Source organism: Orcinus orca, chromosome 1 (genome assembly GCF_937001465.1).
Source record: "Orcinus orca chromosome 1, mOrcOrc1.1, whole genome shotgun sequence".
Taxonomy (NCBI): domain Eukaryota; kingdom Metazoa; phylum Chordata; class Mammalia; order Artiodactyla; family Delphinidae; genus Orcinus; species Orcinus orca.
In genome coordinates, this window is record NC_064559.1 from 108,817,434 (window position 1) to 108,838,881 (window position 21,448).

The 21,448-nt window shown below is 37.7% G+C and overlaps 1 protein-coding gene across 5 annotated transcripts in view; it reads left to right on the forward strand.

Moving 5' to 3' along the window:
• GDAP2 (ganglioside induced differentiation associated protein 2) overlaps nucleotides 1-21,448 on the forward strand; it is a 70,834-nt gene that overhangs the window by 18,841 nt on the left and 30,545 nt on the right. For all 5 annotated transcript variants that reach the window (XR_004485662.2, XM_033436617.2, XM_004263250.3 and 2 more), the window contains exons 4-6: nucleotides 9,180-9,333; nucleotides 9,744-9,832; nucleotides 15,637-15,713. Coding sequence is in view for 4 of the 5 variants with exons in the window: in XM_033436617.2 (XP_033292508.1) it covers nucleotides 9,180-9,333; nucleotides 9,744-9,832; nucleotides 15,637-15,713 (320 nt within the window). In the remaining variant the exon portion in view is untranslated. The remainder of the gene's footprint in view (nucleotides 1-9,179; nucleotides 9,334-9,743; nucleotides 9,833-15,636; nucleotides 15,714-21,448) is intronic.

The window sequence follows — 21,448 nt, forward strand, 5'->3', positions numbered from 1 at the left end:
TGGACTCATCATCCAAACAGAAAATAAATAAGGAAATGCAAGCTCTAAATGACACATTAGACCAGATGGACTTAATTTGATATTTATAGGACATTCCATCCGAAACCAATATAATATGCTTTCTTCTCAAGTAGACATAGAACATTCTCCAGGATAGATCACATCTTTGGTCACAAATCAAGCCTTGGTAAATTTAAGAATATTGAAATATCAAGCATCTTTTCCAACCACAATGCTGTGAGACTAGATATCAATTACAGGAAAAAAACTGTAAAAAATACAAACACATGGAGGCTAGACAATAAGCTACTAGAGAACCAAGAGATCACTGAAGAAGTCAAAGAGGAAATTAAAAAATACCTAGAAACATGACAATGAAAACACGACGACTCAAAACCTATGGGATGCAGCAAAAGCAGTTCTAAGAGGGAAGTTTACAGCAATACAATCCTACCTCAAAAAACAAGAAAAATCTCAAATAACCTAAAGCAGTTAGAGAAAGAAGTTCAAAAAAACCCCAAATTTAGCAGAAGGAGAGAAATCATACAGATCAGATCAGAAATAAATGAAAAAGAAATGAAGGAAACAGTAGCAGAGATCAATGAAACTAAAAGCTGGTTCTTTGAGAAGGTAAACAAAATTGATAAACCATTAGCCAGACTCATCTGGAGAAAAAAGGGAGAAGACTCAAATCAACAGAATTAGAAATGAAAAAGGAGAAGTAATAGCGACACTGCAGAAATACAAAGGATCATGAGAGACTACTACAATCAACTATATGCCAATAAAATGGGCAACCTGGAGGAAATGGACAAATTCTTAGAAAAGTATGACCTTCCAAGACTGATCCAGGAAGAAATAGAAACCATGAACAGACCAATCACAAGCACTAAAATTGAAACTGTGATTAAAAATCTTCCAATAAACAAAAGCCCAGGACCAGATGGTTTCACAGGTGAATTCTATCAAACATTTTGAGGAGAGCTAACATCTGTCCTTCTCAAACTCTTCCAAAATATAGCAGGGGGAGGAACACTCCCAAACTCATTCTATGAGGCTACCATCACCCTGATACCAAAACCAGACAAAGATGTCACAAAAAAAACTACAGGCCAATATCATTGATGAACATAGATGCAAAAATCTTCAACAAAATAATAGCAAACAGAATCCCACAGCACATTAAAAGGATCATACACGATGATCAAGTGGGGTTTATCCCATGAATGGAAGGATTCTTCAGTATATGCAAATCAATCAATGTGATACACTATATTAAAAAACTGAAGGATAAAAACCATAGGATAATCTCATTAGATGCAGAAAAAGCTTTTGACAAAATTCAACACCCATTTATGATAAAACTCTCCAGAAAGTAGGCATAGAGGGAACCTACCTCAACATAATAAAGGCCATATATGACAAACCCACAGCCAACATCATTCTCAATGGTGAAAAACTTAAAGCATTTCCTCTAGATCAGGAACAAGACAAGGTTTCCCACTCTCACCACTATTATTCAACATAGTTTTGGAAGTTTTAGAGCAATCAGAGAAGAAAAAGAAATAAAAGGAATACAAATTGGGAAAGAAGTAAAACTGTCACTCTTTCCAGCTGACATGATACTATACATAGAAAATCCTAAAGATGCTACCAGGTAACTACTAGAGCTAATCAATGAATTTGGTAAAGTAGCAGGATACAAAATTAATGCACAGAAATCTCTTGCATTCCGAAGACTATAGAGACTGAGGTTCATGATATAGAGATGAGAAGGAGAAAGACAATATATTAATGGTGTAAAGCAATATGGTTATTATCCTAAGGATGGCAGTTGGCTGTTTGCCATTTAACTGAATACAAAGTAGGAAAATTGGGGCCTACGATACAGAATGGTGAGTAGAGGACAAGTAAGTTGTTCCCATGATATCTGCACACACTAGACTCTTGCTGCATTAGTTGAATGAAAACATACATGAATTAATGAGCAAATGTGGAATAATTTCCTAGTATTTATGTTTCTTGAACATTGAGTTATTACTGAGAGGGGTTGAAAAACTCTTTTATCTGGTGAAATGAAAAGAACAGAGATGTAATTAAAGAGGGGCCTTAAACTGTCAAAAAAAAAATTCTTTCTCCACACACACAAAAAATTCTCTTGCATTCCTATACACTAACAACAAAAATATCAGAAAGAGAAATGAAAGAAACACTCCTGTTTACTATTGCAGCAAAAAGAATAAAATACCTAGGAATAAACCTACCTAAGGAGGCAGAAGATGTGTATGCAGAAAACTATAAGACACTGATGAAAGAAATCAAAGACAATACAAACAGGTGGAAGGGTATACCATGTTCTTGGACTGGAAGAATCAACATTGTGGAAATGACTATACTACCCAAAGCAACCTACAGATTCAATGCAATCCCTATAAAATTACCAATGGCATTTTTCACAGAACTAGAACAAAAAGTTTTACAATTTGTATAGAAACACGAAAGACCCCGAATAGGCAAAGCAATCTTGAGGAAGAAAAATGGAGCTGGAGGAATCAGGCTCCCTGTTTTCAGACTATACTACAAAGGTACTCTAATCAAGACAGTAGGGTACTGGTACAAAAACAGAAATATAGATCAATGGAACAGGATGGAAAGCCCAAAGAGAAACCCACGCACATCTGGCTACCTTATCGTTGACAAAGGAGGCAAGAATATACGATGGAGAAAAGACAGCCTCTTCAATAAGTAGAGCTGAGAAAACTGGACAGCTACATGTAAAAGAATGAAATTAGAACACTTCCTAACACCATACACAAAAATAAACTCAAAGTGGATTGAAGACCTAAGTGTAAGGCCAGGCACTGTAAAACTCTTAGAGGAAAACATAGGCACAACACCCTTTGATATAAATCACAGCAAGGTTTTTTTTTGACCTCCCCCAGAGTAATGGAAATAAAATAACAAATAAATGGGACCTAAGGAAACTTAAAAGCTTTAGCACAGCAAAGGAAACCATAAACAAGACAAAAAGACAGGCTTCAGAATGGAAGAAAATATTTGCAAACGAATCAACTGACAAAGGGTTAATCTCCAAAATATAGAAGCAGCTCATGCAGCTCAATATCAAAAAAACAACCCAATCCAAAAATGGGCAGAAGACCTAAATGGACATTTCTCCAAAGAAGACATACAGATTACCAACAAACACATGAAAAGATGCTCAGCATCACTAATCATTAGAGAAATGCAAATCAAAACCACAATGAGGTATCACCTCACACGCATCACAATGGCCATCATCAAAAAATCTACAAACAATAAATGCTGGAGAAGGTATGGAGAAAGGAAACCCTCTTGCACTGTTGATGGGAATGTAAATTGATACAGTCACTATGGAGAACAGTATGGAGTATAGTTTTCCTTTAAAAACTAAAATAAGTGCTACCATATGACCCAGCAATCCCACTACTGGGCATATACCCTGAGAAAACCATAATTCAAAAAGAGACATGTATCCCAATGTTCACTGCAGCTCTGTTTACAATAGCTAGGATATTGAAGCAACCTTTGTGTCCATCGACAGATGAGTGGATAAAGAAGATGTGTCACATGTATACAATGGGATATTTCTCAGCCATAAAAAGGAATGAATTGAATTATTTGTAGTGAGGTGGATGGACCTAGAGTCTGTCATACAGAGTGAAGTAACTCAGAAAAAGAAAAACAAATAGTGTATGCTAACACACATATATGGAATCTAAAAAACGGTACTGATGAACCTAGTGGCAGGACAGGAATAAAGGACCAGACGTAGAGAATGGACTTGAGGAACGGCGGGGAAGGGGAAACTGGGATGAAGTGAGAGAGTTGCATTGACATATATACACTACCAAATGTAAAATGGATGGCTGTTGGGAAGCAGCTGCATAGCACAGGAAGATCAGTTCGATGCTTTGTGACGACCTAGAGGAGTGGGATAGGGAGGGTGGGAGGGAGGCTGAGGAGGGAGGGGATATGGGGATATATGTATACTTATAGCTGATTCACTTTGTTGTGCAACAGAAACTAACACAACATTGTAAAGCAACTATACTCCAATAAAGATATTAAAAAAATAAAAATTCTAAAATAACGTTCCTATTAAAGGAATCAGTAGTTGTAATTTTACAGAGGATTTTTATTGGTTCATTAAATACAAGAAAATGATGTATGATTGCATAATAAAGTTTTTCTAATTCTAAGAAAAAGACACTGCAAGAAAAGAAAACTACAGGCCTATATCTCTGATGAATATAGATGCAAAAATTCTCAACGAAATAGTAGCAAACAATACAGCAGCACTTTAAAAGAATCACACACTGTGATCAAGTGGGATTTATCCTTGGGATGAAAGGATGGTTCAATGTACACAAATCAATAAATGTGATACACCACATTAATGGAATGAAGAGTGAAAATTATATAATCCTCTCAATAGATGAAGAAAAAACGTTTGACAAAATTCATCACCTTTTTCTTGATAAAAATTCTAAACATGTTCAAGGTAGAGGGAACATACTTCAACATATCCAGAGCAATTAGGCAAGAAAATGAAACAAAAGGCATCCAAATCAGAAAAGAAGTAAAATTATTACTGTTTGAAGGTAACATGATCTTATTTAGAGAAAATTGTAAAGACTCCACCAAAAAACTGTTAGAAGGGGCTTCCCTGGTGGCGCAGTGGTTGAGAGTCCGCCTGCCAATGCAGGGGACATGAGTTCATGCCCCGGTCCGGGAGGATCCCACATGCCGCGGAGAGGCTAGGCCCCTGAGCCATGGCTGCTGAGCCTGTGCATCCGGAGCCTGTGCTCCACAATGGGAGAGGCCACAGCAGTGAGAGGCCCGCGTACTGCAAAGAAAAAAAAAAACAAACAACTGTTAGAACTAGTAAATCCAGTAAAGTTGCAGGATACAAAATCAACATGCAAAAATCAGTTGCATTTCTATACAGTAACAATGAACCACCTGAAAATGAAATTCTGAAAACAATCCCATTTTACAGTAGCATCAAAAAGAATAAAATTCTTACTAATAAATTTAGTGAATAGGTAAGAGATCGGTACACTGAGAACTATAAAACATTGATGAAAGAAATTGAAGAAGACATAAGACATAAATGGAAAGATAGCCTGTGTTCATTGATTGAAAGAATTAATATTGTTAAAATATCTGTACTACTCAAAACCATCTATAGATTCAGTGCAATCCCTATCAAAACTCCAATGGTATTTTTCACAGAAATAGATAAAAGAATCCTAAAATTTGGGACTACAGAAGACCCCAAATAGGCAAAGCAATCTTGAGAAAGAGGAGCAAAGCCAGAAGCAACACACTTCCTGATTTCCAACTATACTACAAGGCTATAATAATCAGAACAGTAACAAATGGGACTACATCAAACTAAAAAGCTTCTGTACAGCACAAGAAGAGGCATTTTCCCAAATAAGACACAGATGGCCAATAGGTGCATACAAAGGTGCTCAATAAAAACCACAGTGAAGGGCTTCCCTGGCAGCACAGTGGTTGAGAGTCTGCCTGCTGATGCAGGGGACACAGGTTCGTGCCCCAGTCCGGGAAGATCCCACATGCCGCAGAGCGGCTGGGCCCATGAGCCATGGCTGCTGAGCCTGCACGTCCGGAACCTGTGCTCCGCAACGGGAGAGGTCACAACAGTGAGAGGCCCACGTACCGCAAAAAAAAAAAAAACAAAAAACCACAGTGAAATATCACCACACACCTGTTAGAATGGCTATTATTTTAAAAATGAGATAACATGCTGTTAAGGATGTGGAGAAAAGGGAACCGTTGTGCACTCATGGTAAGTATGTGAATTGGGATAGCTGTTATGGAAAACAGTATGGAGTTTCCTCAAAAGAATTTAAATGGAATTACTGTATTGTCCAGAAATTCCACTTCTGGGTGTAAATCCAGAGAAAATGAAATCATTATCTCAAAGAGGTATCTGTGCCCCAATGTTCATTGCAGCATTATTTATGATAGTCAAGACATGGAAACAACCTAAGTGTCCATTGATGGATGAGTGAATAAAGAAAATGTAGTGGTGGTGGTGTGTGTATGTATAAACTATGTGTGTGTACATATTATATAATATATAGTATACACAGTGGAATATTTTTCAGCCATAAAAAAGGAAATCCTGCCATTTGCAACAATATGCATGACTTTGATGGTATTATGCCAAGTGAAATAAAGTCAAAGGCATATTGAATGATCTCATTTATATATGGAATCTGAAAAAAGCTGAAGTCACAGAAACAGAGAATAGAATTGTGGTTGACAGGGGTGGGGGAAATGAGATATTGGTCAGAGGAACAAACTTCAGGCTATAATATAAATACTAAAGTTGTACAGCTTGGTGATTATAATTAATAACACTATTACATACTTGAAGGTTGTTAAGAGAGTAGATCTGAAGTGTTCTCTCTATAAAGAAAAGTAGTTATTTGAGGTGATAGATGCGTTAACTGACCTTATTGTGGTAATCATTTCACAATACATACATATATCAAATGACCATGTTGTACACCTTAAACATGGTCATTTGATATATGTATATATTGTGAAATGGTTACCACAATAATTACACAATGTTATATGTCAGTTATGCCTCAGTAAAGCTGAGGGGAAAAGTACAGCATCAAAGTCAAGAGAGGCTGTTATTTATTCTGTCCTGTTAGGACCCCATGCTGCATAGTTTTCATCTTATTTTTGTTATTACTTTTTAAGAGTGATAAACTGGGATATACCTAAAAGAAAATGATTAGCATAGTAGACATTGTGGAAACCATATTATTTGAAGGAATAGTTTAAAGAGCTAGGATTAGCATAGAGAAAAGAAGATTTGAGGGAAATATGACTTGTTTGAGTGAATTAGGCCAAGATGTTTTTCAAGATATCCCACCTTCTGGATATATCTGATTCACCTGAGGTACCATTTAGTTTATTGCTTTATCCCTTGTATTTCCTCTAAACTGGAAGTTATATCTAATGGAATCAAGTTTGGCTAAAATATTTCATAGGTGATGTTGTGTTGTGTACTTAATATTGTCTCATATTAGAAGATACATGAAATCTGATTGACCTGCTAGTGGACCATTATTAAGAGGCTCTCCAGATTAGAGTGATGACAGTTTGATCCTTCCATTTGTACAGTTATATTTTATCCTTTGGGGCTGAAAGGTAATCAATAAGATGGTGTTTAGGCTCTATGAGTATCTAGTTCCTCATTGTACATTCACATAATGGTTTTAGCAACAATTTATAGTCCTAAATTATAGTTTGGGTGGAAATAAAATTCTACGTTAGAAATTATTTTCCAGATTTTTGAAGGCATTGCTCCATTGTTTTCTATTTTCATTATTGCTCTTGAAAAATCTCATGTTATTACTCCTGATTCTTCATATGTTACTGGTTTCTTTTCTGGAAACTTTATGATCTCATCTTTATTTCTGATGTTTTTTTAATTGAAATTTAAGTGATTTAAGTAATTTAAGTGATGTGGCTTGGTCTGGTTTGGTTATTCCATGGGCTCTTTGAGTCTAGAAACTCATATCTTTCCATTATGGGAAATTTCTTGTTTTATTTTTTTAATAATTTCCTTCCCTCTGTATTCTTTGTTCTGTCTTTGAAGAAACTTTATTGGATGCTGTACCTCCCATTTCATCCTCCAGGTTTTATATCTGTTACCTCTTATTTTCCATCTGTTCATTTTCTGGAAGATTTCCTCAACTTTAGCTTTAACCCATCTATTGAACTTTTTATTTCTGCTGTCATATTTTTCACTTGGCTATAACAATTAGATAAGTGCTTTTTCCTCTTCTCTGAATATTCTGTTTTTCATAACATTCTGGTTATGTTTCAGACATACTATGTCTTCTCTCACCTCTCTGAGAGTATTAATTATAGTGTTGGGAGTTTTTTGGCTTGTTTTTTAAGTTTCCTTCCCTAAATTGCCTATTTTTTTTTTTAGCATTTGTGCCCCCCACACACACCCCATTTCTGAGAGGCTTTCCTCACTTCCTGGTGATACTCGAGTGTTAGCATGTTCAGGAGAGAGGAATTGAGAAGGTACTGGGAAGCTTTGTGTGCATGGGCTTGGTGGATCTTGAAGCAGATGATGAGCAGGAGCCCTGCTGTTTCATTGGGAGAACATCCCTCATTTATCAGAATCTGTAGGTCCTTTGGTTTGAGCCTCTTAGTCTCCTGGAAGGGAATCTTCCAGGGGTATAATCATGGACGTCTGTTTTGGAAGCCAGTTAGGAGCAGAGATCTAGAGCCATTACTGTTGAGTATAACAGTTTAATCAAATCCCCTCTTTTCAGCTGTGCCTGGGGTTCTTAGAGTCCAGAAGCTCTAGTGCAGCATCTCCCAAGACTAAACCTTCCTGTTGCCATGGTGGTAAAGGAATCATCGCCTTGCTGTGCTGGCTGGGGGAGGGGTTGTTGCAGATTTGAATGTTTTTATGCAAACTTTTAACTCAGCCTCCTCTTTTTAGTCCCACTTCACATCATAGCCTTCAGAAGTTCTTAGGACCTCCAATTTCTGAGCCTTTTTAGTGTTCTGTAGTAATAACAACAACAATAATAGCTAATGCATGAATGCACTTTGCATATATTAACTTATTTAATCCTGTGAAGTAAGTACTACTAGTATCCCCCTTATATAGGAGATTGAGGCATGGAGAGGCCAAGCGCTTGTCCAAAGGGTCACAGCAGGAACATGGTGGATTCAGGATTTGAATCAAAGCAGTCTGTCTTCAATCCAACACTGCCTTTCAGAACAGACCAGCTTGCTTCATGTTGGTCACCCCATTTCTGCAAGCAGTTATGTTTCTCTGCTTTGCTAAATCAGTTGCTTCTAGTCCACTGACTTTATTCCTTCCAAAATTTTAATGATGCTTTACTGCTTCATGTTCTCTCCCATCCTCTTTGTCTCTCTTTTTATACCTGTTGTATTGCTTTTTTGGGATCAGAGACAAATGTTTGTATTCAATCCATATTTTTAACTGGAATTTCTCAAAGTTCATAATACTTTCTCTGTTTCATGCATTGTTCTGTTAGTTTGCTGGGTTTTTTTTTTCCTAACAGCTCCATGACTTATATATTCTCCCTTGTTCCCAGGTTGCCGGACAGGTGAAGCAAAATTGACAAAAGGATTTAATCTAGCTGCCCGGTTCATCATTCACACAGTGGGACCTAAGTACAAGAGCCGCTATCGCACAGCCGCTGAGAGTTCCCTATACAGCTGCTACAGAAACGTACTTCAGCTGGCAAAGTATGGCTAACTCAGTTTCTAGACATAGCATGCCATACATTGGTAAAGGCCCTGGTTTTAAAATGAAACCTAGCTATGAAAGTCAAATTTTGAGGGACTTAAATAATTTAAGAGGACCCTGAAGATAGAATTAATAATCTTCTCAAACGTGGCAGAGTAAGAGGAATACATTTGGGTGACTTGAGAATTTAACCCATTCCCATTTTACTTAGTTCCCATTTTACTCGGAATATATTTCCCCCAAATGGTGCAGTTAAATTATTTATTAATATAATTTTTACATAGTGCAGTTGGGTTAAATATTACAGTAGATTCATTGAAGGTACAGGGAAGGAGAAGTTAAGCTGCATTTTTTATTATTTATTATGAATGCTTAGAGTATAGTTTTTGTGTTTTCTGTTTGATTGCAGAGAGCAGTCCATGTCTTCTGTTGGATTCTGTGTCATCAATTCTGCAAAACGAGGTTACCCTTTAGAGGATGCAACACACATAGCACTTCGTAAGTAAGGTTGGGGGTACTGTACATAAATTAAATTTTAAAAAAGTTTTTTATCACTAGTTAAATAGTTGCAGCCAAAGAAGATTTGTTGATTAACTGATTGTGGCACTCTGGCGGGAAGTTTGTGTTGACAAGTTGCAGAGCTCTCAGTTTACTTTCTAGGTTTGACGTTTTTATCCATTTGAATAAAGGCTTAGAAAATTTGCCTATTAAGTTTGAAAATTATACCACTGAGAAGTATGGCCAATGCATTGGGTATTTGAATCATAATTCAGAATAATCTTAGCAGGCAGCAACAATGAAGTCAAAACAGATTTTGTAATATCAGATTGATACAGCACTATCAGTTTAAGCAGTAGCTTTCACGTGTGCTATTTGAATATAAAACCCTGCATTTAGATTTTAAAAAGACTGGGCTCAATCATTATGAGCCAGAATGTTGTATATGTAATATAAAAATATGCTTAGCTCGAGGGAGTCCCTGATCTCACTGTATTGTATACAGCTTCAGACCACACCTAGAATTTTGCATCTAGTTCTGGCTGTCATATCTCATGAGACTGACAAACTGCAGGGCAAACAGTTTGAAACATTAGTGGTGTTTCTCCTAAAGAAGAACACGCTTTTAGCATATATGGTGCCCAAATACATGGAGTCGTCTCATGTGGACTTATTCCATGCTGTATTTTTAGAGCAATAGTTCTTAACTATTATGACTTCTTTGGAATTCATCATAAACTACACTGAGCATCTGATGAAACAAAGCTGTGGACCCTTTTCCCAGAGGAATGCACATACAGAGGGAATTTACGTGCTATTTCAGGAAGTTCACAGATCCTTGTAAAGATTGTAAATAAGATCTCCAACTGTAGAAGACAGGTCTAAGACCAAGTGACAAGGAAGATTTGTTCCCCTTTGAGATAGGACTATGTGAAATAGAAAGGTGTTTTTTTTTTAATTTATTTATTTTATTATTTATTTTTGGCTGCGTTGGGTCTTCGTTGCTGCGTACAAACTTTCTGTAGTTGCAGCAAGCAAGGGCCACTCCTCGTTGTGGTGCATGGGCTTCTTATTGTGGTGGCTTCTCTTGCTGCAGAGCATGGGTTTCAGGTGCGCAGGCTTCAGTAGTTGTGGCACGCAGGCTCAGTTGTTGTGACTCGCAGGCTCTAGAGCGCAGGCTCAGCAGTTGTGGCACATGGGCTTAGTTGCTCCGCAGCATGTGGGATCTTCCTGGACCAGGGCTCGAACCCGTGTCCCCTGCATTGGCAGGTGGATTCTTAACCACTGCGCCACCAGGGATGTCCCAGAGATCTTTTCATCTCTGTATTTCTAATGCTTTCATATGTCAGGAATGCTTTACATATGGTCCTTGCTGAAGAAATATGTATTAAAAAAGGGATAAAAGAAATTCCATTTCACTTCTTCAACAACCTTGTGTTTTAGGTAGTGTAGTGTTTTAGGTATTTGTTTTACAAATAAAGAGGCTCAGAAATTTATCATTTTCTTAGGGTTATGCAGACTTGGAACGTATATACAGGCCTTCTGACTCCCAAGTCTAGTAACCTATGTGTTGTACTAGATAATTCATTATGCTTGAGTTAGGACTGCTTTGGTGGGAAACTACTGTTACAGCTAGCCTGCATGTATTCTGAATGGTGCCTTACCAAAGCAAAGTTCCTACCTTTACATAATTCTCCTTGGCAAGGCTCTTGGCAGGTCTTAACTTTCTCTGGTTTCGTTTAGCCTGTGCCCCATATCTCATAGCTTGAGATAGGCCTTTTATGTCTCCATTTTTTATTAAAGTAATTATATGGATTAGAATTTAAAGAGACACCATCATTTTGTAGCAAAGGCTCTGAAAAGGTAGTCAAGAAGACTGGTTCTTGGTCCCAGTTCTACCAGTCTAACTCTGGCTCTGTGGCCCTCAGATAAGTCACTTGATACAGTACCACAGAGGAGTCAGCTTTGAGCAGTAATTGTAGTAACAGCAGATAAAGATCAAAAGTAGGTATAAGGCCATAGTTCCTATGAGTCAGGAGTCTGGCTCGGCTGACTCTTCTGCTCGGGGTCTCCCATGGCAACAACTTAGGTGTGGGCCAGACAGTTCATCTCTGGAGCTTGGGGGGTACTTCTAAGTTCATGTTGTTATTGGCAGAATTCAGTTTCTTGCAGTTGTGGGACTGGAGGTCCCTGCTTTCTTGCTGCCTGTCAGCCGAGGGCCACTCACAGCGCTTAGAGGCCACCTGAAGTTCCCTGCTACGTGACCCTTTCCCAACAGGGCAGCCCACTTCCTCCAGGCCAGCAGGAGAACCTCTTCTTCCATCAGCCAGCCAGTGCCTCACACCATGTAACTCAACCACAGGAGTGACATTTTTCACTTCTGCTGGGTCCTGCCACATTCAAGGGCAGGAGATTCAACCAGGTTGTGACTCTTTGGATGTCATCTTAGAATTCTGCCTGTCACAGGGTAGAAAGCCAGCCCACTCTTCCTACCTTGAAATTGTCAACCAGAAACCCAGCATGTGCTTTTGTAAATGGTCCCTCAATTAAATTCTCCTCAAATTACAAAGAAAAAAAGTAGGTATAAGGGACTTTGATGAAGCAATTTCTAGAAATTTAATTAGCACAAAGGAAATGTAAAGCTTTAAGATAAGCAGGTTAACTTGTATGTTATAAGACCTGCTTGACTTATTACACCTTAAATCTAATAGCAGAACTATAACATCTCATTAAAAAATACACACACACACAAACAGTTGTGCCCTTTGCTCACATACTTTCTAAGCATCTGGGAAATAAATGGCTTTTAGACTTTTGTAGCATATATGGGCCAAGAACAAATCTGAGGCTGTAACTCTTAAGTCCTTAGTTCCAAAAGCTTTCTTACTTATTAAACTATTATTGAAATTTATTTCATTTGAGATCTAAGTCATATCTTCATGATAGATATACTAAGTTATTTATCTTTTTTTTCTTAGTTCATGTGCAGTTCAGTTCTTCTCCAGAAGAAACTTAAAGAAACATCTACATTTAGATAAATTTATCATGTTATTTATTCATTCAACAGAACTCTGAGTGACTACTATATGCTAGGTCCTATGCTGTATAGAAGAGGATACAGTGGTGAGAAAAAAGGCAATGGTGGTGTTCTTATTGTGTTTCCAGTTTGGAAATTTTAATGTCACACATGTCATTCTCACCAGTTACAGAGTTTTTACTACAAGTTAGGCACATGGCATCCTAGTTGGTTGCAAAGAATAGTGCACAGTACAAAAACCTTATAGCCATGATATCACTTTTTTTTTTTCTCCTTTTTGCAGAATTACTTTTCTGAGTGAACTGTGCTGCTGAGGGAATTCAGCTTGGTTACTAGTTGGCATCGTACATTGTCTTCCAAAGGAAATGCCCCAGTTATACGCTGGGAAACTATTTTGTGTAAACATTAAAACTTGGTGTCAAAGTAAATAGGATGGAAGAAAATCGTTTTTTTTTTTTAATTTCATTTTTTAAAAATTATGAAAGCAGAATAGAGGGAGAAATGAAAAAATTTGTCACCTGACAGAAAGAGAATTAGGAAGATTTGTTCAGTCCTTCAACAAATGGGTCTCCTCTATTTAGGCTCTCAAGACACAGTAGTGAACAAGGCAAGCAATAGGTTGATAATCAGAGTCATAAAATGTTCATTCAGTTACTACTTTTGAATGATTACTTGCCATATTCCTAAGGTGTACTAGGCCCTAGTAATATATATATTTTATTTTAAAGATTTTTTTTTTAATGTGGACCATTTTTAAAGTCCTCATCGAATTTGTTACAGTATTGCTTCTGTTTTATGTTTTAGTTTTTTGGCCCTGAGGCATGTGGGATCCTAGCTCCCCGACCAGAGATCAAACCTGCACTGCGTTGGAAGGCAACATTCTAACCACTGGACCACGAGGGCAGTCCCAAGGCCCTAGTAGTATTAATGTTAAGTTTACTTGGCCTTCAGAAAGCTCACAGTCTAGATATAAAATGCTATGCAAAGTTCACAAATAGAGGGCTGTTTAAAAGATTACAGGAGGAGCACATAGAAGGATGGAGTTCTATACAAAGGAGATAATTTTTGACTGGGCCATGAAAAATGAGTAGGAGTTCACTAAGAGAGGGTCATGGTGGATGAAAGGTATTCTAGTCAAAGGCAACCATGCAGGCAGAGGTAGGGTAAGTGGCATATTCGAAGTACAGCAAAGAAGCCAATGGCTAAAGCATAAGATAGGTGAGAAGAATAGCTGGAAATAGGACTAAAGGGCAGGGGTGGAGGGGTGGTTAATTGTCAGGGTGTGGAGAGCCATGCCATGGGGACTTTGGATCTTAACATATAAGCAGTGCACAGCCATCAGAAATAGTTAGTAAGGAGGGTAACATAAGATAACTCAGGCAACAGTGAATATGTAGGCTTGGAAAGAGAAACAAGAGAACAGTTGAAAACTTATTGCCAACATCTTTGTTAGCATTGAGAGCCTGAGAGCAGCTGGAAGAGAAAAGGAATGGCTGTTAAAAATATTAGCAATAGAATTTAAAACACATGATAACACATTGAAAATGCAGGATGAAGGAAGAAGTGTCAGAAGAATTCAGGATTCTAGCTTAGGTGAGTGGTTGGTTGTTGCTGTGTAACTGAAATGAGTACAGGTAAAGGAGCAGGTGTTGAGGAGAGATGGAAGTCAGGTTTGGACCTGTTGGGATCAGGTTTGGACATGCTGAGTTTGAGGTCTCAGTCATCTGGGCAGATATGCCCAGCAGGCTGTAGGAAATTTCAGGTCTTTTGTTCAGAAAACAGAGTATAAAGATTTGGGAGCCATCAGCATGTGGAGTATTATCTAACAATCAAATTAGTGAGCTCAAGAAAATATATATACCAAGAAAATTAAAAATATGGAGGACAGAACCTGGAGAGGACAATATTTTTAAAAGGTGGGGTGTGGGCATCTAGAGAGAGATTGCAGGTAAGTTAGGGGCTGAGAAAAGGCCACTAGCCCTCATTATTAAGAAGTTTATAGGGCTTCCCTGGTGGCGCAGTGGTTGAGAGTCCGCCTGCCGATGCAGGGGACACAGGTTCATGCCCCGGTCTGGGAAGATCCCACATGCCGCGGAGCGGCTGGGCCCGTGAGCCATGGCCGCTGAGCCTGCACGTCCGGGGCCTGTGCTCCGCAATGGGAGAGGCCTCAACAGCGAGAGGCCCGCGTACCGCAAAAAAAAAAAAAAGAAGTTTATAGAGAAAGGATAAGATAGAAATTAAGAAAAAATAATTCAGTTTTGGTTCAATAGGATATTGACAGGGATAAAGAGCTGAGGAGGACTTCTCATACTGTTACTGATTAATGGAAAGGCACTTGTGCTAGACCATTCTGGTCAGAGAGAGAGGCCGCAGAGAATAAAAGGAATATACTGGATAAGGGAGAATTGTCTGGAGTCAGCATCTTCTATCGCCAGGCACTATTTACTGACAATAAAGCAGTAAATAAAATAAAGCTCTTGCTGTTGTGGAGCTTTCATCTAATGGATGGGGCAGGGAGGGTGGGGAGGATATACAATAAACAGGAAACCACGAAATGTCCAGAATAGTTGCTCTGTAGGAAAGCAAATCAGGGAAGAGTTTTTAAATAGGGTGACCTGCGGAGGCTTTACTGATAAGGTGTCACTGAACACAGACCTGAATGACACGAGGAGTGATTCCCTTACAGAAATAAAACTTTGAAGGGTTTGATTTTTCTTCACAATTAATTTCTTATTTATTGAATTAATCTTTCTATTCTTTTCCTTAGGCACGGTAAGGAGATTCCTCGAAATTCATGGAGAGACTATTGAAAAAGTAGTATTTGCTGTCTCTGAACTTGAAGAGGTATTTTGCTAATTATCTTGCATTGTTTAAATCTTATTTTCACTTGTAAGTGTTTGCCTCTGTCTCTTCATTATCCGTTAACTGAATTGCCAGCAGGGAAATCCTAATTATCTGTGCACATGTTCGGTAGTGGGGCTTACCATCATTTGTTGAAAAAGACTATACTGGAGACTAAAAGCAAGTCAAGAGGAGCATCTTATCCATGTTTTTCACTGGTAAACTGTTATCACGCAGTAAAATCTTATAAGGTGGAGTTGTTCTGATTTACTCACTATATTAGCTCTCAAGACAGCTCAAGGCATCGCCTTATGACCTAAGCACTGGGTGCCTGGGCAGCATAACTGGAAAACCACCACTGCTGGAAAAGCCGTGTTATCTCTGTGACCTGGAAACAGGTGACAGCCTAGCCTAGTGGCTAGTATTGAGTAAGTTGTGAGGTTTATGGTTTGTTATGTGTGGTTAGGTTTAGTATGTTTCAATTTAATTTAGAGCCATTTTAGGAAATGAGTTCTTTTTTAAATCTTATTAAGCTTTATTTAGCTTTAGTGTGCTCTGTCCCATTCAGCTTGTATTACTTCTGAGTTTTGTGTCCTTGGGCAAGTTTTGTGTCCTCTCTGTGCTTTGATAAAAAATGAATACTAACAGTACTTATATCAGGAGTTTTGTGATAAATGAATTAATACATGTGAAATAGACATTCAAAGTATATGTAGGTACATATATGAGATATAAACCATTTTGAATTTGCTGAAGTAAGACACATTTACCATGTTTGCTATCTCTTCTTGTTTCACCTGGTTTACCTATTTATTCATTCTCTCAGTGACCTATTATTGAATTCTAGGATATATCAGGTTTACTCCACTGGGTTCTGGGAATACACCAGTGGATGAGTCATGGTTGTTGTCCTCAAGGAACCCACTGTCTGTTGGTGGGGACAGACAAGTCAGATAAGTTATGGTCATTGTGGTAAGGGCATTAATGGAGGTATGGGAAGGACAGAAGCACACAGCTCCAGCCTGGCATGGGGTTAGGAAATGCTTTCCATAGATGGTGATATGTAAGTTGAAATCATTCTAAAAGGTAACTAAAATTTTCCAAAGGAAGGGCAAATAACAGTAGTCATACAAGCATAAGCACAGGCATATAAGTAAGAAATAGCAGAAAGGGGGTAGTGTATTGCATAAAATGTGAGGCTAGGAGTGGCAAAAATGAAAGTTAGGCAGGTGCAAGATCACTCAAGGCCTGGTATCTCATACTTTATCAGTCATACAATGGGAGAACATAGAAGAGCTCCAAGCAGACAAATGATGTGGTCTAACTTCTATATTAGCTATATGGAGGATGATTTTGAAGGAGAAAGACAAGTGACAAGAAGAGATAATAAGCAGTTGTAATATTCCAAGTGAGAAATGGTCAGGCCTGAACAAGGGCACTGGAAGTGTTGAAATTTAAAAAAATATTAAACAAATTCAACTGGAGTTGGAGGTCACAAGTATGTAGGGGAAAAGAGAGAGGGAAGTTAAGGATGACTCCTAGGTTTCTGGCTTGGATGACTGGATAATGATGCCACCAGTGAGATAGCAGGTAGAAAGGGGGGAAAGTTTCAGAGAGGAGAAGGGATTGAAGACACGTTCTATTTTGAACATGTTGAATCCTAGGGGGTCAGTGTATTCAACTGATGATCAGCAGGCCATTGTGCTTGTCAGTCTGAAGCTGAGGAGTGAAGTCTGGGCTAGAGATTTGACCATGTCATAGAATAGGTTACCAAGTAAGGGACCAAGATAAGATACCCTGTTCTCAGGGAGTTTGTAGACTAATAGTTAGATAGCCAGATAAACAAAGACCACCCTGAAGTGTGGCAAGTGCTGTGCTGGGAGTGTACATCACAGTGCTGTGGCAGTCTATCAGGGCACCTAAGCCAGACCCAGGGGAACAGAGAAAAATTCTTCACCTGCAGTATACCTGAAAAAAATAGTCATTAATGTTTATCATCTAGGTCCAATGGACTTTTTTTTAAAAAGTCGTTTTAAGAATAATTTATTGAATAATAAAGGGATAATAAAAAACAATTTGATAAGGTATTTCAGTAAGAATTGAAATGTAACCAACCTTTTTATATCAAGTAAATTTTGTTGCACAAACATCGTAAAAGATGAAAGAATACTGTCACATCTTTCTAGTAAAATGTTCTTATCACAAAATCCTGTATGGTCAAGTTCTTCCTGTAGTGACTCACTGAATGAGAATGCCATATTTCTACTTTGCCCATGGAAATATGTTGTTGACTCATAGGTTCTTGAATTTGAGAAGATTAATCTAGGATATTGTCATCGGAAGACTCAGTGTCTGAGATTCACTTCATATGATCAATCTTAACCTCATCTTTAAATGAAATGCTGCTGTCTGTGTCTTTACATTCACCTTTGATTCCTTTAATAATTCTGAAACGTCATCTTTGTTCAGTTGTCTTCTCTTTGCTATTTTGGGCTGAAAATGAAAAAGTCTGAATTCTCAAATCTTTCCAATGAAAGTTAAAAACAGATTACAGACTACACATAAGAATAGAGGTGAAAAAATTCTTAACAAAATATTAGCCAACTGAATCCAGCAACATATAAAAGGATTATGTAATATAACATCACCAAGTGGAATTTATCCCAGGAATGTTAGCTATGTTTTTGTATATAAAAAAATCCTAAGACGTCCACAAAAAAGCTATTAGAAGTAATGGAGCTCAGCAGGGTTACAGGACATAAGATCAATATAAAAAATAGTGTTTCTACACACTAGCAAAGAATAATCCAAAAATGAAATTAAGAAAACAGTTGCATTTACAGTAGCATTAAGAAGAATCAAATATTTAAGACTAAACTTAACAAAAGAAGTGTAAGGCTTATACATTGAAAACTGCAAAATATATTTGAAGAAAAATTTAAAAGACCTTAATAAATAGAAAGATATCCTGTTTATGGATTGGAAGACAATATTGTTAAGATGGCAGTATTCCCCAAATTGTTCTACAGATTCAGCAAAATCCCTATCAAAATCCCAACTGAGTTTTTTGTAGAAATTGACAAGTTGATTCTGAATTTCACATGGATATGCAAGGGACCCAGGATAGTCAAAACAACCTTGGAAAAAAAGAACAAAGTTGAAGGATTCACACTTAACTTATTTTGAAACTTACTCCAAGCACAGTAAGTAAGACTATGTTGTACTGACCTAAGAATAAACATATAGATCAGTGTAATAGAATTTTGACATGGCTGCCAAGACAATTCAATGAAGAAAGAATAAATAGTCTTATAAACAAATGGTATTGGAGCAACTGGTTATCCACATGCAAAAGAATGAAGTTGAACCCCTACTTCACCCATATAAAGGAAGTTAGCTCAAAATGTATCTAGGGACTAAGTATGAGACCTAAAACTATAAAACTGTTAGAAGAAAACATAGGTATAAATCTTCATGACCTTGGCTTAGGCAGTGGTTTCTGAGATATGATGTGATGTCAAAGACACAAGCATCCAAAATAAAAATAGGTAAATTGGTCACTCTTATAATTCAACAGTAAAAAGACAAATCACCCAATTTTAAAATGGACAAAAGTTGGTATTTACCCAAAGGAGTTGAAAATTTATGTCCTCACAAAAAACTACAAAGGATGTTTATAGCAACTTTATTAATATTTGCCAAAACTTGTAAGCACCAATATGTTGGTAGGTGAATGGGTAAATAAACTGTAATACATCCAGACAATGGAATATTATTCAACACTAAGAAGAAATGAACTATCAAGCTATAAAAAGATATGGAGGGACCTTAAGTGCATATTACTAAGTGAAAGAAGCCTAGCTGGGACTTCCCTGGTGGTGCAGTGGTTAAGAATCCACCTACCAATGTAGGGGACACGGGTTCGAGCCCTGGTCTGGGAAGATCCCACATGCCGCGGAGCAACTAAACCCGTGTGCCACAACTACTGAAGCCCGCGCACCTAGAGCCCACATGCCACAATTACTGAAGCCCGCGTGCCAAGAAGCCCGTGCTCCACAACAAGAGAAACCACTGCAATGAGAAGCCCACACACTGCAACAAAGAGTAGTCCCCGCTCGCCACAACTAGAGGAAGCCCGCGTGTAGCAACAAAGACCCAATGCAGCCAAAAATAAATAAATAAATAAATTTATTAAAAAAAAAAAAAAAAGATGCCTATCTGAAAAGGCTGCATACTGTATGATTCCAACCATCTGATGTTCCAGAAAAGGCAATACTACCAAGACAGTAAAAAGGTCAGTGGTTGCCGGAGGATGGGGGAGGGATGAATAGAGCACAGAGGATTTTTAGGGCAGTGAAAATACTCTTTATGGTACTATAATGATGGATACAAGTCATTATACATTTGTGCAAACCTGTAGAATGTACAACACCAAGAGTGAACCCTAATATAAACTATGGGTGATTAGACGTGTTAGTGTAGGTTCATCAGTTATAACAAATGTACCACTCTGGTGGGAGTTGGTGATAATGAGGGAGACTGTATGTGTGAGGGCTGAAGGGATATGGGAAATCTCTCTACCTTCTTCCCAATTTTGTTGTGAGCCTTAAACTGCTATGAAAAAAATAAAATCTTAAAAAATGGGCAAAAGTTTTGAATAGACAAGCACATGGGAAGATGTTCTATAACATTAACCAATAAGGGAATATAAATCAAAATCACAGTGAGGTACCACTTCACACTCACTAGTGTGACTTTAATTACAAAGGCAGACAATAACAAGAGTTAGGATGTGGAGAAATTGGAGCCCTCATACATAGCTAGTGAGAACGTAAAATTGTGCAGCTGCTTTGGAAAACAGCCTGGCAGTTCCTAAAAAAGTTAAAAAGAAATTCCAGTCTTAGGTATATGCAGAATAGAATTGAAAACATACGTCCACACAAAAACTTGTACCCAAATATTCATATCAGCATTATTCATAGCAGCCAAAATGTGGAAACAACCTAAATGTCTGACTTACTGATAGATGGACAAACAAAATATGGTATATACATACAATGGAATATTAACCTGTAAAAAGAATGAAGTACTGATATATCCTGTAGCATGGGTGAACCTTAGAAACATTATGCTAGGTGAAGAAAGCCAGACACAAGAACCATATACTGTATTCCATTTTAATGAAATGTCTGGAATAGGTAAATCTATACAGACAGAAATGTTAGTGGTTGTCAGGGGCTTGGGGAGGGAGGGATGGAGAATGACCCAGCTAATGAGCTTAGATTTTCTATTTGAGATGATGAAATGTTCTGGAATTAGATAGTGGTGATGATTACACAACTTCGTGAATATACTAAAAACCAGTGAATCGTATACTTTAAAACGTGAATTTTATGGTACGTGAATTATATCTGTTTTTTAAAAAGGCTGCAAAGATGTTGTGTCTAGTCTTTTTTTTTAATTGAGTACAGTTGACTTACAATCCAGTCTTCTTATGTACCTCATATAATATACTTATTTACATGAAAGATGATGAAGTATTGCAGGTGACATAATGGAAAAACTGACAGATAATGATTTCTCTGCCCTTCTAGGCAATTCCGTCGTTCTTTTGGTTTCTTATTATTCTATTGTAGTCTTTTCTGGTATAGTTGGGGATAATTGATGAATAATGATAAAATAATTCTAGGATGATGAAAAAGCAAAATGCTTCAAGATATAGGAAAAATAAGAGCACT